Source organism: Populus alba, chromosome 16 (assembly GCF_005239225.2).
Source record: "Populus alba chromosome 16, ASM523922v2, whole genome shotgun sequence".
NCBI lineage: Eukaryota > Viridiplantae > Streptophyta > Magnoliopsida > Malpighiales > Salicaceae > Populus > Populus alba.
The window spans coordinates 6,123,665-6,139,250 of record NC_133299.1 but is presented as its reverse complement, the minus strand read 5'-3'; the positions used below and the strand labels follow the sequence as shown (position 1 = coordinate 6,139,250).

Here is a 15,586-nt window from a genome sequence, read left to right as displayed (position 1 = left end):
AAGTGGACTATAAACTTTTGCACAGTTGACGTGCTTAAAAGCTGAAAGTTGAGACCAGTTTTAAACATTTTCTTCTTCGTGGAAACAACGGTTGAGAACTTTTTCAAAAGAAAAATGAATCAATGGCATGCTTGTCCAATCCACCAGATGAATGCTTGTCAATCACAAGATGAACGCCATATGGCAATAAACTTCAAAGCCTTGTCCCCTAAAACATCCTTATATCGTTGTGAAAACTGAAAAGCTAGCCTAACCGATCAAGAAATTGGAGGCATTGAAAAGGAAAAGACAGGAGTTTTGAATCTCATCCTCTTTTTTTGAGAATTGAAAATGCTGCTTTAATTAATGCTTACTTGTATCAATGTGATACATAACGGAAAGGCTGTCCCCCTTCATTAATTTCAAGGGCAACCAACTCGATGGAAAAACGAAAAACTGTAAACTTCGACAGAATCTGGCGATTTTAGCCACTAGATTTTCAATTTTGTTTAGGATAATTTTAGTTATATTTATTCACATCTCGAGATGTACAGCTTGAAAACCTACCCCTCCTGCAGACTAGAGAACTCCAGAATCTACAAGATGAAAGAAAAACCAGCTTCCAGGACAATCGAAGCAGTTTTTGAAGACAATAAACAGGTTTACAAATTGTACCCTTTAAGGGATTTATATTTAACGACTGCTTCATACAAGTTTTGCCTGTTCAGTGCATGGCCTCTAGCAATTTTGCGCCATCACAACTCTGGTCTAGGACAATATCCTCCATTTTCAAGACCTCGTTGTCTCCTTTGGTGTGTCTCTTACGGTACTCCTTGTTATTTGATGATGGCTCCAACACATCATCTGCAAATCGCACTCTCTTCTTGTCTTGACATGATCTCCTTGATCCTGTCGTTTTTTGACAGCCCTTTAGTTTTTTGTTTCTCTATTTTATCAGGGTAAGAAAAACAAAAAAAAACAGAACTTGAAAGGAAAAGGAGAAAAAAGATCACCACATACCCGCTAATTCAAATTCCATCTTCTTCATGAAATCAGAGAGGAGACGTTTGTGGACTTGACGTGCAATGAGAACTACACTCCCTGAAACGGCAAAGGCAGCCATGAAACCAAGCTTCATAGAACCAGCTGGCATGTTTTTTGTATTATTTTTCTCCCTTGTGACTGCTCTTTTCTCGATTGGGCTAAAACTTTTTGGTCTCCAACGCTATAAGAAGGAAAATTTCATGATTTTCATAGGCAAAGACCTGGAAAAAGCCGAAGGTCGGAAAAGAAGAGAGGGAGGAGCGATGATAAACATCGGTAGTCGGGAACGGAAGGATGGATAGTAGTTGGTGTTATTTATTTGAAAGAGAAGAACGAGCCTGGAATTGGACGGTCAAGGAAAATGACCTTTGCCTGAACTATTAAAATAGCACAAGATTGGTGGAGGTTCCCAGAAATTTAATTTAATTTTTATTTTTTTTATGTTAAAAATAAAATTTAAAAACTAAAAATATTATTTTAATACATTTTTAATTAAAAACCACTTTAAAAAACCATTCTAATTTTTATGTTAAAAATAAAATTTAAAAACTAAAAATATTATTTTAATACATTTTTAATTAAAAACCACTTTAAAAAACCATTCTAATCACACTATCAAGCACTCTTGTGCCGAAATTAAACCATTAGATAAATATAATAATAGGTAATTTTCGTGAGAATTGTCCATTTATTCAGCGGGAGGAATTTGACACCTTCATTTGTGAGGTGTTTCTCCTTGACAACAATAGTGACAAGAAATGTCTTTTTTCTTTTATTAGAGTTTGACAGGAAATGTTCAAGATTTTTACTATATGTTTTATTTTATTTTTTAATGGAAGAGGATGGCCTTAAATTCAACACAAATATTTCCCATAATGTTATTTATTTAATTGTTTTTTTTTCTAATATAAAAAAAGAACTAGAATTGTTGACTGCCTCTTGTGTGTAATTAATATTATGGGAAAATAAAACATATTTCCTTGAAAGTCCAAACCCTCTTCGAATTTGATATCATATGAAGAATCTACTCCCTCTAGGTTTCCAGCTTAGGTTTCATGGCTAAGAATGTGAATGGCACTGCATGGAAATTAATGAAGTGTTTGGAAGTGTGGTAATTGTTATATTTTAAAAATATTTAAAAAATATTAATTTGAAGTAAAATAAATTAAAAAATTAAAAAATAATTTTGAAATATATAAATAAATAGATAAAATATTTAAGTAGTTGGTTTTGAAAATGAGTATTCATTTTCTACAAGACCGAAAACGTCAACTGATAAATAGCATTAAAAATCTGATAGCCCCATGACATGCACACGTCACCGCTCCAGCTTCTAGAAGAGGCCGTTTCAACCACATCCATGGCCACTCTATATTCTCAACCATGTTATTGTATAATATTTAATTCTCAAAAGTCAAAACAGTATTAAATCATAATTGACCCTTCAAGTATAAAATAATAAAAAAAATATCAAGTAGGCACATATTCCTTAATAACTACCTTGTTTTTTTTTTTTTTAATTGGGGTTGTATTTTATTTTCTTGATCTCGTTTTTTTCAGTTTTATAAACTTTTAAAAATAAATATTGATATAAATGCATTAAACTCAAACTATTAATATTTTATATTTTAATGAAACCATAACAAGCTGATACAAATATTAAAAAAAAACTAATATTGAGAGGTGTAGTTTAACTTGTCAAGCTTTTGATTTGCTCTCTAGAAGTCATCTATTCGAATCTCATAAATTTTAGAGCTATTAGAAACTTACATGGTCATTAACTTCAAAACCTGTGAGATTAGTCGAGATGCACACAAGCTGCTCCGAACACTAACATTAATAAAAAAAAAATTAATAAAACTGTAATTAACTAGTTAAGCATTTAACATAGCTTATTGATAAGAAAAAAAATTACATAGCTTGGTAAATCATTTTTGCCTATTCTATTCTAAAAAAACAAACCATTTTAATAAGTAATTCTTAGTATATGTTTGGTATAATAAAAATTAAATAATATTACTACACTATTGTTTTCGCCCAAATCATGATGGAATCTTTCTAAATTAAATTTTAATTATAATTTTAAGACAATCATGCAAAGAAAACAAATATATTTGATATTCAATTTGTGCTGATTTTTGGATTCCATTTTGTAGAATAAGTGTTTATGAAATGGTGATGAAATTTATTTTTATGAATTTTAAATATGATTGAAGGATTGACGGTGTCATTTAGACTTTTTTAAAATCTTAGAAGGTCAATTAAAACATGAGAAATAGTCACATCTTCAGTTTTGTTGACTTAGTGAACGGAAATGAAGAATTTAAACTTTGATGAAAGTTCAGGGTAATTTGATAATGAAAAGCGTGTTAGGTGAAATTTTGATTTTTTTTTATTTAAAATTAATTTTTTTAATATTTATGTATTATTTTCATATGCTAATTTTAAAAATAAATCTTATAAAAATATATTATTTTAATATATTTCTAAATAAAAATCACTTTGAAACATACTATTTACTATATTCTCAAATAAATATTTAATGATTTATCAAGTTTTATCCTCTCAAATATTTTTAAGAGTTTCTAATTATAGATATTTATTTAATGTTGGTATTCATAATAAAACTTGAAAAATGTTATCTTATTTACTATCATTTTTAATTTTTTATGTTTCAATTTTGTAATAAAATAAGTTATATATTTCAAAATTAAATTTATAAACAATTTTTTAACATAAAATTAAAACGAGTAATTCACAGTCATTGTGGTTAAAAAAAGAAATGAAGCTCTCAATTTCTATTTTTCTTCTTGTTTGTTAACACGTTAACTTGAAATTAAATTTAATTCTAAAAGTTAAATTAATTTTGGTATTTGAAATTCTTTTGAGATTATTGATTTAAATTATAAATGGAATATAAATCATAAAAAAATAGATAAAAGTACCCTCTAATTTGCAAATCAATTCCTTTAAAATTAACATTGAAAAAATTATTCTAAAAATATTATTTTTCTTTTCTTCAACAAAACCTTCTCTTTACTTTAAATTGTGTATTTTGCTACCTTCTCGTACCTAATATATAATATAATTTTCCAATATCTATTTATGATGTATTTAATAGATAACTATTCTTTTATTCGAACAAAACAAATTTTCTCCATGGGAAAATGAAGATTGATGGATGCTTTTTATTGCTTCGTTTGTATCCTGGTGGTCATCTGGTCTAAGACCCGGGTGTTTTTTTTTTTTTTTAAATTCTAACATGGTTTGGTGGCCGGTCTAATTCAAAGCTCGGGTTATGAGTTTTGGACCGAGTCGCCGGGTCATTTTTTTTATAAATCAAAATAATATCATTTTAATAATAAAAAAAAAACAAAAATTTCAACGTGTTACAACAAGAATTTTTTATTAGGTTACACTAGATTTTTTCTTTTCCTGTTTATTTTTTAACCTGACCCGGTTTCAACTTTAAGTTGACTGGGTCTCAATCAACCTGCCGAACCCGGTTTCAATACTAGGGTTTAGATGATAACAAGGTTTGATGGGTTTCAAGTACTCCTCTCTACTTTGTTTGATAATTAACATGGATAATTGCAAGTTGAGTCCTTTTCTTTTATTTTATTTTTATTCTATTTGTTTATTCCATGGTGACTCCTTTTCTCCACTAAAACAAGATTTTTTTTTTTTTTTTTTTACCAATAAGCGTTTTAAAAGTTAATTAACAAGATTCAGCTGGTCTTCAATACATCCAGTCCAAGAAAAAAAGCGAAGAAGAAGAACGTATTGGAGGGAAAGCAGTTTTTAACTTTTTGTATCTCTTTGATATTGACTTTTATGTGTATTGAATTATAACTATATTTTTATTCACCTTTCCTAATTTTTCATTTCATTGATATTATAATTATTATTTGCAAATAGAGAAACTATTATAATTATTATTTAAAAATAGAGAAACTTAATATATATTTTAACAAGGAGACAAAATAAAAAAAAAATTATAAAGCTTATTTAAATTCTGAATATAATTTTATTTAAATTCTAAATATGATTTTTCTTACTCAATAAATATTTAAATTTGTTCTTTTATATCATCCAAATAAGAGTTGTCACATTGCTTCGCAGTCTTAAGTGGATTTTACTGCATAATTTTTTTTTCCAAATCAATAAAAAGGACTCTTTATATATATATATATATATATATATATATATATATATATATATATATATTTCGAACGATAATGATTTATTCTTCTTTAACCCACATCATTGGTGTGTATATTTTAGATTTAATTTTGGTTTTAAAAAAATTATGTTTCTTGAAAATTTAATTTATTTTTATTTAAAATTATTTATTTTATATATTTTTAAATAAAAAAATCCTTTTAAAAACAACTTACTTTTATCAATGTAATGCATAGAGAAAAGGGTTGTCCCCCTCCATTAATTTCAAGGGCAACCAACTCGGATGGAAAAACCGTAAACTTTGACAGAATCTGGTGATTTTAGCCACTAGATTTTCGATTTTGTTTAGGATAATTTGTAGTTATATTTATTCACATCTCAAGATGTACAGCTTGAAAACCTAGCCCCCTGCAGAGTAGAGAACTCCAGAATCTACAAGATGAAGGAAAAACCAGCTTCCAGGATAATCGAAGCAGTTTCTGAGGACCTTTGAGAAAAAGAAACATGGAAATGGTCAATACAACTTCCTCCTCTTCTTCTTCTTAATTGGAAAACGCAAATGCACTCCCAGTCTCCAACAGAGACTTGAACATAAGATAAGCTCTTCAGACAACATATTGATCAGGAAATGTTTCTCCTTAAACTGGTATTATATCACAAAGTACATGGACACCATTGTAGGAAAACCAAGCAAACAAAGAACAGTAATGAGATGTGCAAGAAATATCATGAAAAATAACACAAAGCACTCAAACTGTGAGGCAAAAGGACGGACTTGCAAGGATACCAGATGACCTTAGTTCAGCTGCATCACAAGCAGTACTAGCAGTAGCAAGAGTTGAGCACTTCAAAGTTCAACCCATCATATAAAGAGATGTACACAAATTAAACAAAGAAGAAGATGTAAATCCTGACCAACCCATTTGAGCTTCTTGCTTACAGATTTGCAAGAAATCATCAGGAAGTGAAGTAGAATACAGGGTGTAGAAAGAGATGGAGAAGCTTGAAGCAGGTACATGAGAAAGAGAGGAACACTATCCCGTAAACAATCCTCATAGCCATCTTCACCAAACTATAGAATGGATCTTGAATTCCAGAAAGAGAGGGGGTTAGAGGTTGGTTTTGAATCTGGATCTGGAATTTGATTCCTTTAAAGTAATAAGCTTTAGCTTTGAATTTGCAATTTGAAAATCGAAAGTGGATAAGGAAAAAACGTATGATCAAAGAAAGGAATTTTCAAGATGTAATGAATCTTCTTCAACGTGTCAATGTCGGGTTGAGTTTGGTTCATTTCCTTTGGGTTGAGATCAAATAAAATATTTAGAATCAGGTTGCGTATAGATATTATATACCGACTTATGGATACTCATTATCATCCTTAACTATATCATCCTTAAAATATTTAAATCGAGTAAAGTGTATTTTCAGTGTAAAATATTTAAAAAAACACTTTCCATATGATACTTAATTATTCTTTTATACACACACTTTAAAATATAATATTATTATAAAATAATAAATTACTAATCTATTTATATAGAAACAAATATTAGAATATATTAATATACAATATAAAATATATTAATTTGATATATTAGTGAATATAATATTTTAATTTAGATAATATTGATAGAAAATATATTAAAATACAAAAAATTTTTTATATTATACAATAATCATACATTTTAAATTATATAAATTGTGTTATAAAATTAGAATATCATAGAAAAGAAATTTATTTTCATTGTTCTCTAAACATAAAAAATGGTTATACGCTTACAATATTATATCAAAAAATATTTATATTATATGTATACTTACATTTTATAAAATAAACTATATATAAATATATGATATAATAAATTCTTATTTTTCCCACCATTACATTTTTTATATATCTTCTTTGTTTTAATTGTAAGTGGTCAAATAAATAGTTATATGTAATGTTCTATATATTTTAGATAAATTTTAAATTAAAGTATTAATAAATGATTTTTCAACTCATTTTTTATGACATAGCCAATCACTGTAAAATATTTTTCATGACACTGTTAAACATCAAAAAATAATTCACTTTTTAAAAATTAACTCTTAATAAAAATTACTTTTAAAAAAAATAATTAACAAGGTCCTTAGTTAAAATCATATCATATTGAATAATAGCTAAACAGTTAGTTAACCTGCGCTTTGTCTTGGGTCATATAAAAAAAATAACAGACATTGATAACTTATTTTCATGCATTAAGAAATTTTTTAATTGTGAACTAAAAAGTTAATACACGTGTTTAATAAAATTGATCAATAATTATATACATCATTTAATGTTAAAAAAAAAATTGTTAATTTTAACAACAGATTAAGTTTGGAAGTTGAGAGATAAATATCGATTAAGATACTTATCTTAATTTTTAGAAAGCTGTTCAAAATTCTTGATTTAATTATACGGAAAAAGATTATTATTGATTTTTGCAAGAATAACACTTATTTAAATTCCATCAAAATAAAAATATTTTTTAGAAAAATCCCTCCTTTTCTTATCACAATTTTATTTTAAGTATAGCTTTTCTAGGCTTATTGTTTGATCAATAAAAACTAAAGTAATTAGAACAGATTAAAAAGCAACATATAAAGATATGAAATAATGAAAAGAAATACATCTCCTTAATTAAAACCCTCTTTATCTTATAAATGCAAACCCTTTTTTACAACATTTTTTTTATCACAATAATTTTTTAAATTAGATAATACATTTTAAATTAGATAAATTGTGTTATAAAATTAGGATACCATAGAAAAAAAATTTATTTTCACTGTTCTCTAAACATAAAAAAATGGTTATACGCCTACAATATTATATCAAAAATATTTAGATTATATGTATAGTTACATTTTACAAAATAAACTAAATATAAATATATGATATAATAAATTCTTATTTTTCCCACCATTACACTTTTTATATCTCTCTTTTTTTTTTTTATTGTAAGTGGTTACATGTAATGTTCTATATATGTTAGATAAATTTGAAATTAAAGAATTAATAAATAATTTTCAAACTTATTTTTCATGACATGATCAAACATTAAAAGTGTTTTCCAATTATTTTTTTTAAAAAAAAAAAAAAAACTACTTAACAAGGCCTTAGTTGAAATCATATCATATTAAAAAACTACTTAATAAGTTCGGAAGTTAGGAGATAAATATTGATTAAGATATTTTATCTTAAGTCTTAGGGAGTTCAAAATTCTTGATTTAATTATATATCAAAAAAATATTTTTAATTTTTTGCAAGAATAGCACTGTGTAAATTCCACCAAAATAAAATTATTTTTTAGAATAATCCCTCCTTTTCTTATCACAATTTTATTTTGAGTATTGTTTTTTTAGGCTTATTGTTTATTCAACAAAAACTAAAAGTACTTAGAACCTTAAACATGTTATTTATAAAAATAATTATAAAAACTAAAAGTAATTAGAACCTTAAAATTATTTTTTTTTATGCTTATTGTTTATTTTGAGTATAGCTTTTTTAGGCTTATTTTATGTGAGATATTAAAACCTTAAATATTTTTTTTTTCCAGGTTTACTTAGATTAACATGTGTAACATGGAACCCGACCCATTGCCTGGATAAACCTCATTTATAACTATAATTACAACACTCTTCTTTTTAATTTTGAAGACAAAAATCTTGAGATAGATTTAATTTTGATAAGTTAAGATACATACACACACACACACGGAAAATTGTTAGAACCCGGGTGGCCTCCTGGTTTTACAATGGACCAACGTTGTCTCGTTGCTTGAAGTGATATTGATTTCATACGAAATTTATTAGATCCAGGGTCTATAGATCAGTGGTAGAGCACTTAGCTGCAGATCAAGAGGACGACGGTTGGGCCCTTGTTTAGCTGTTCCTTTTCTTTTCTTTTTATTCTTTACGATATTTTGCCGTTCTATGTCCACCATGCCATGGTGGTGACTGGTGTGCATCAGCCATATCTTCATCACGGGGATTTTGTGCGTGGACAAGCAACAGAGCTTGGTAGGGCGGCTAATTGGATCTTATTATTGAAGGGGAACAGGATCATACATACATGCTATTAATCTCCAACACACCCACCTAGTGATTAATAATACTAGAAATAAAACGTATTAGGGATATTGATCATGCTAAAATGGTGTACTCATTAATCATGTAATAATAAATCACCATAAAGTTGATGTTCATACAGCAATGATCAAAATTCAAATCTGAAAAGTCATCGTTTGATTAGTTTTATTATGATCGAAGACAGTTATGTGCGCCTCTGAGCTTCGAGCTGTAATCAAAATCTAGAACAGCCAGGTTGATTGATCTTTAGCTCCAGATCCTTCCAGCCATGTTTCATGCACATGCATGTAAGTTGCCCTGGAAACACCGTCCTTCTAAAACACACACAAAAAAAAAAAAAAATTTAAGGATGCGATGAAGAAAGTCTTGTTTTAGCAGAAACTCATTGATTGATCTCAAGGCTTACCTTCATGTTTATTATACATGTGATCACACAACCTTGCTGCTCATCACCTGCAGGAATTGACAAATAGTTATGTTGGAAGAAATGAGAAGGTAGCACACAGAACTCCATTCGTGATTATGGGATCCCTCATATCGAAGCTTTTACTAAGCAGGGCATAAACTAAAATATGCAAGCAGCTAATCTATGTTTATATTTTATCAAAACGTTCTTCAAATAAAAGCATATCTACAAGAAATTAATCGTTTGCAAAACTGATTGCCAGTGCACATTTACCAGCACCAACTCCAAAAACTGTCATTCCATTGGAAGGGTTGAGTCAGATTCTTCACCGTGTGTTAATATGGATTCCACAAGTATATTTCAAGGGGAATGCTAGTGCCAGACACCCCTCCAAATCAGAAGCCACGAGCCAATAATCTATAAATTTGTTACTGGCAACTAGCTTAACCATTTTTATTTTTACTCTTTTCTTCTGACTTCTGAGACATAACTGTTGGCTATTAAATTGACATTCCCCCAAATCTGCTAAGATGCATCAAGCTTCACAAGAGACATCTACTTACAAATTAAAACTACATAAAAATAAATTAAAAAAGCTTGCAAATTAAGATGCACCAGATACTCAAGCTTAAACAATGACACGAGCATAGCAAACTTAAGATCATATTGTGATGTTGAGCTCAAAACTGAAATCACAATGAAGATTGATCATTCAAAATAGATCCAGCAAAGAGTCTCCACGTGGGTAATTAAGAAAGCAAGAACTACAGCTTAACTTTAATGTTTTTGTGAAGGTTTGTGCTAGTCTAACAAGAAAAAGAAAAAGAAAAAAAGAATCCAGTTGCAAAGAGAACCCTGATCAGTTCAAGGTCATTCGGTAAACCAATTACAGCAGAAGTATGGGTTGAAACTTGAAAACCTTGTAATGGGCAAAGCAGAAGAAATTTAAATAGATGAGGTCAAAGAAAAGAGGAAAGTGTACTGCTGTCTCACTGGCATAGAAATATGTCACAAAATGCAAGAGAGAGAGAGAGAGAGAGAGAGGACATCTTATCATCAGTTTTATTGTTAATGCAATCATTAACACTAGGAAGCCGGTCTTACCACATAATTCCCACTTGTTGAACTTTACCAACCATGTATCCAGGCCAGTCTGTGTAGATAGTACCCGATCCACCCATACCCGAAATTGTTGGCCCTGTTTGTCACCATAGTAGCTCCTCATTCCAGTTATAGCACCACAAAGAGGAAGTTCAGCACCAGATGGATGGACAAGAATACCAGATGCATCCTGCCAAGAAAAGGAAAACTTATATCATGCTAACGGAAGAAAGGGAATCTGGAAAAGCAAAATATATGTATATAAAAAACCAGTTGGTGCATTCGTGGACGCAAGCAAATAAGATGATGGTGGATATATTAGACTTTATCAGATGTAAAGGACTTGTGAATTGTTTCAGCTCTGTTCTTTTTGAAAAATTCACCTCCTAAGAGACAACATTCAGGTGACCCAACTAATATGGATACTAATTTATCACATATGCTTTATAGCTCTTCATATTTTTAAATAATCCACTCCAGGGCATTGACTCCAGAGGTAAGTGGGTGGATTGGTACTGTCAATGTGAACCTCCATTCCAGTTTTTAACTAAATTCACTCTTACCAACTAAACAGGCAAATTCAACCCTTCAGATTGTGTAGCAGAACGGATTAAAAACTGTATCAGCCACAAGTTTACTTTCCTGTTCATCAACCACAAGGCTATTGGTTGAGAAAAGGTATAAAAAATTTAATAATCAATCATAACAAGACAGACCTTCCATTTATAACAGATTAACAGTCTTAGCAATGTATTTACCCAACTGAAAAAAGCAAGATAACCAAATAAAAAAAAAAATCACCTGGACAATTTAATGCCTGGAACATTATCATCCTCAAAGAATGTGAAATACGGATGAATCTAATTTATTGTCTATACCAATGAAAAAGGGTAGACATGGTTGTTTCTTGCTTCTATATAATACTCCACAAGGAAAAGGAAACAAAATAAGATCATGAAGTCCTCTAGAGAAACATGTAGAATCGAAAGAAAAAGAGGATAGTAAACATACACAATCAGCTTTCATGCTTGCCAAATATATCTCACAGTTCTCCACCTCTGCACGCCTCCATCTTTCATAGAACAAGAAAAAATTCACTATTTCGCTGCTGGCACTGACATTTTCCAACTCAGAGTCTGAAAAGTTGGTTATATCTCTTGGAGAAGTATTGGGACCAAGGTTAAAGTGACCAATGGCTTGTATGATGCCAGCCGCACACCTCTCAGTCGCATGAATTATTTTAGGATTGCCTTTAGCATTTTCAGCATGCCACTGCAACAACTCTTCTTGTGCATTGCTAACCTAGACAGATAAATAATGAATAAATAGTTAACAAATACACAACTTATGAAGGCAATCTCAATTTCCCAATGACGTGCTCTGGCGGACTGTAAATACCCACCATCACTCCATGTACATCTGGAATGCTGAACAGCTCAGCATCATTTCCAGAATCACCACAAACAAGAGTATTGGTAGGTAGTTTTCCCTCAGCCTTAAATTTCTTATGTAAGTATGCAAGAGCTTGCCCTTTTCCAGCACCTTGGGGTAGTATATCCAAATCCATTCCACCACTATAAATAATTTTGACATCCAACTATAAAAAAGAAAAAAAGAAAGAAGAAGAGGAGATTTGAAAATTAAGTTAGATAAGGAAGCACCTGCTGAACTGTACTAAAAAGAACACAAAATTAGGGGGAAGGAAAAAGATACGAAACCACCCTAATGATGTTTCAAAAAAGCATTGCATGTACTAAGGCAAAGACAAATGATATTCAAGTGCAACTCATTCCTGAACAAACTTGAAACTCACCCCGCGTTTTGCAAATATCTCTGAGAGGGCCTTTGTCACGTCCTGAGCCTTGTCTTTATCAACATAAAAGCTGACCTTGTGAGGCCGTTGCTCAGTTTCTGACTGCATTACCCCATAGATTTCATTTATTCAGAGATTTCAAGTAGCCAAACTGTTTTCTTCAATGTGCCAAACTATATGCTCATTTTGAAAGCAACACACAATCATATAATCAAATGGCATAAGTTTTTAACCATACCTGAAGAGTAAGTTCTGAAAACTTGCTCGCTTCCTTGGTGACTGTGTTCCTATCCCATTTCTGATTCAAAACTTCCACCCAACCATCATCAGGCACCATAGAGGTGCCATACGTGATCTCAGTTCCCACAGACATTATGGTTATATCAGGTGTTAACATGGGTTTCTCTTTTCTCAACTGCTTGTAAAGCGTAGGTGATCTTCCAGTGGAGAAAACTAGCAGAGAATCATGACGATAACAGGCCTCCCATAATGCATTGAACCTAAGAAGAGACATGTTCTCTGGATCATGATGATCGACCTGCGACAAGAGCATATTGTAATTACCACAGCCACAAGAATATAAATGAAACAAGCAGAAACCAAACAATTATGAGACGCACCATTGTATGATCAAGATCCGAAACTATCATGAGGCGAGCAGGAGCATTGAACCTGTTCATTATTTCTTACTCGAAACCTCAACCCTATACAAAAAATGAATCAATTTTAACAACAGCAACAAGCATCAATAACAATTCTTCACTGTCAACTCAAGCCTTAAGTATTATATCCAAGAAAAAATCTTAACTTGGTATTATGCAAAGGTCATGATCTTCTAAGAGAATCACTAATGTTTGTTATTGAAGGTACCGTAAGAAAACAAAAATTTCGTAATTTTGGCTATCCATAAAATTTGAACGAGTACTAACATAGCAACTAGTTAAAGTTTGTTTCTTAGGCAATGATTTTTAAGGATAGAATGGATACATAATATTGAAAATGAGAAATTAAGAGAGAGAGAGAGAGAGAGAGAGAGAGAGAGTCACTGTAAACGAACTGATTAATCCAAAAAAAAAAAAACTAATTCAAAAAGCATAAGACAGCGAATGAATAAAATAGCAGAAATTAGGATCAAAGAAATTCTAATCAATAATAGGAACAATAAACATTTCCATTACCAAAGGTCCCTAATATGACTGAAAGAAATAAAATTATATTTCTGATAAAAAAAAAAAACCCACATCAGTAAAAACTGAAAATAAAAGTCCCATCTTCCATAACTTCACCTCCTTTTTTTCTTTCAGCGCACTTTCTAAGCAACCTATCCAAACTAAATATACACAAAATGGAAGAGCAAAGAGAACCCAGAAAAAAGAATCTGAATAATCTAAAAGAAACATAAGCAAATAAATGAAAATACAAGAGCTTCAGAAAATTATCATTACTAGTACTTATACAAAATTGCAGTGATTGTTATTATGGAACTGAATCAAAGAAACCTGAAAGAAATGGCAGGAAAAGATTATAAAATAATACCCTTTTCTTAATATTTTGTGCAGCTGCTGCTGTGATGTGATGATCTCGTATTGGATCCAAATTCGTTGGCGCTTCGTTCGTTTGTGAAGTGAAAGATTAATAATCCTACACAAGTGGAGAAAGAAAGAGAATGAAACTAACTACACACAAAAAATTCATTAAAAAACCTTTTTTGGACACTTGTGCAAAAATGAGAAGGCCACATGGATTAGTGGGGGCCAGTGATCCCAATGGGAAGCTGGTGATCCTGTTCGTGTGGTCGAATAATATATGAGAAAAAAACTAGAAAAAAATTATGAAGAAGGAAATCACAAAGTAATGGATTATAATAGTTGTTTTTTTAAAAATATATTAAAATTTTATTTTTATTTTTAATATTAATACATTAAAAAATTTTAAAAAAAAAATTCAAAATTTTACAAAGTCATTTTACCACCACAAAAATAAATCCCAGTTATAAAAAATTAAATTTATCATATATTTAGTATGCAAATTTACTTTTTCTTTTTTTATATTATAATTTTTTTATTTTTGTTATTTGAGTGTGTGAAATTTATATTTTTTAACTAATTATTTTTATTAGGTTCCATCAAACACATGCCGACATGTTCTTTAAATTTCTATGCTATTTTGCTGATGTGTAAAACCAAGTGTATATCAAATATTCATTTTATTTCTAATTAAGTTCTTTCGTTTTTTTATATAGTACATAAACTTTTATATTTTTGCTATTTGAGTGTTTATATTTTCAGGAATTTATCATTTGATTGCTTTTAATTTTAAAAGCTAATAAATATCCGCTTCTCATTTTTATGAAGGTCAAGTTTGTCTGTGTTAAATAAAACTTAAAATTAAAACAATAAAGAAATAAAAATTTATTCAAAAAATAAATAAGAATAAAAATGACTTACAAATAAAAAAAATCATATCAACTTAGTTTCCTTTACTTTCATATAAACCAAAAAATAAGGGATGATCATTTTCAGTTCAATTTTTATTAAAAAAAAAATCACAAAATTAAATTGTTTTTCTTTTAAATTGAAACTGAAAATTCACAAGTTTTCAGTTCGATTTTCGGTTTTTTAAGATAAAAACTGGTTCAAATTGGTTTGGCTTGATTTTTTCAAAATTTTTATTGATTTTTTTTAGTTTTTTTTTTCAGTTTTCTAGGTTTAATCGATTTTTTTGGTTTTTTTGCTCATCCCTACCAAAAAGTTCTTATAAAAAATCATTATTTAACCCAAAAAAACTCTTTTGTAAAATTTTATGTATGTAACATTTTTTCTATAAAACCTTTGATCTCATTTGAATACACACACATTTTTTTACATTTTTTTTTCTTTATTTTCTTATCCTAATCAATTATGATCCACAATTTTTTTTGAGGCCTTTTATTCTTTCTTTTTGTGTGT

General features: G+C 29.5%; 2 protein-coding genes across 2 annotated transcripts; both read right to left on the bottom strand.

Annotated features, from left to right (window-relative positions):
- Window positions 1–337: 337 nt before the first annotated feature.
- On the bottom strand, window positions 338–1,363 carry LOC118049749 (uncharacterized). Its single transcript, XM_035059831.2, has 2 exons — window positions 1,000–1,363; window positions 338–888 (listed from the first exon to the last, which is right to left on the bottom strand). Exons 1-2 carry the CDS (start codon window positions 1,130–1,132, stop codon window positions 704–706), a joined length of 318 nt encoding a protein of 105 aa, XP_034915722.1. The 5' UTR covers window positions 1,133–1,363; the 3' UTR covers window positions 338–703.
- Window positions 1,364–9,375: 8,012 nt separating this feature from the next.
- On the bottom strand, window positions 9,376–14,332 carry LOC118049755 (sucrose-phosphatase 1). The gene is made up of 9 exons (XM_035059843.2): window positions 14,175–14,332; window positions 13,259–13,342; window positions 12,877–13,176; window positions 12,639–12,740; window positions 12,228–12,422; window positions 11,837–12,127; window positions 10,829–11,015; window positions 9,725–9,771; window positions 9,376–9,632 (listed from the first exon to the last, which is right to left on the bottom strand). The coding sequence occupies exons 2-9, from the start codon at window positions 13,316–13,318 to the stop codon at window positions 9,540–9,542; spliced, it is 1,275 nt and encodes a 424-aa protein (XP_034915734.1). The 5' UTR covers window positions 13,319–13,342; window positions 14,175–14,332; the 3' UTR covers window positions 9,376–9,539.
- Between the last annotated feature and the right edge of the window lie 1,254 nt (window positions 14,333–15,586).

Bases quoted from the DNA above. Each gene is read 5' to 3' on its own strand.
- LOC118049755 (XM_035059843.2), bottom strand. From the start codon at position 13,318: ATGAACAGGTTCAATGCTCCTGCTCGCCTCATGATAGTTTCGGATCTT. The intron at 13,177-13,258 runs GTGCGTCTCATA...CTCTTGTCGCAG, and splicing joins CGGATCTTGATCATACAATG to GTCGATCATCATGATCCAGA. The intron at 12,128-12,227 runs GTGGGTATTTAC...TTATCTGTCTAG, and splicing joins CAGATGTACATGGAGTGATG to GTTAGCAATGCACAAGAAGA.
- LOC118049749 (XM_035059831.2), bottom strand. From the start codon at position 1,132: ATGCCAGCTGGTTCTATGAAGCTTGGTTTCATGGCTGCCTTTGCCGTT. The intron at 889-999 runs GTATGTGGTGAT...AAAAAACGACAG, and splicing joins GATGGAATTTGAATTAGCGG to GATCAAGGAGATCATGTCAA.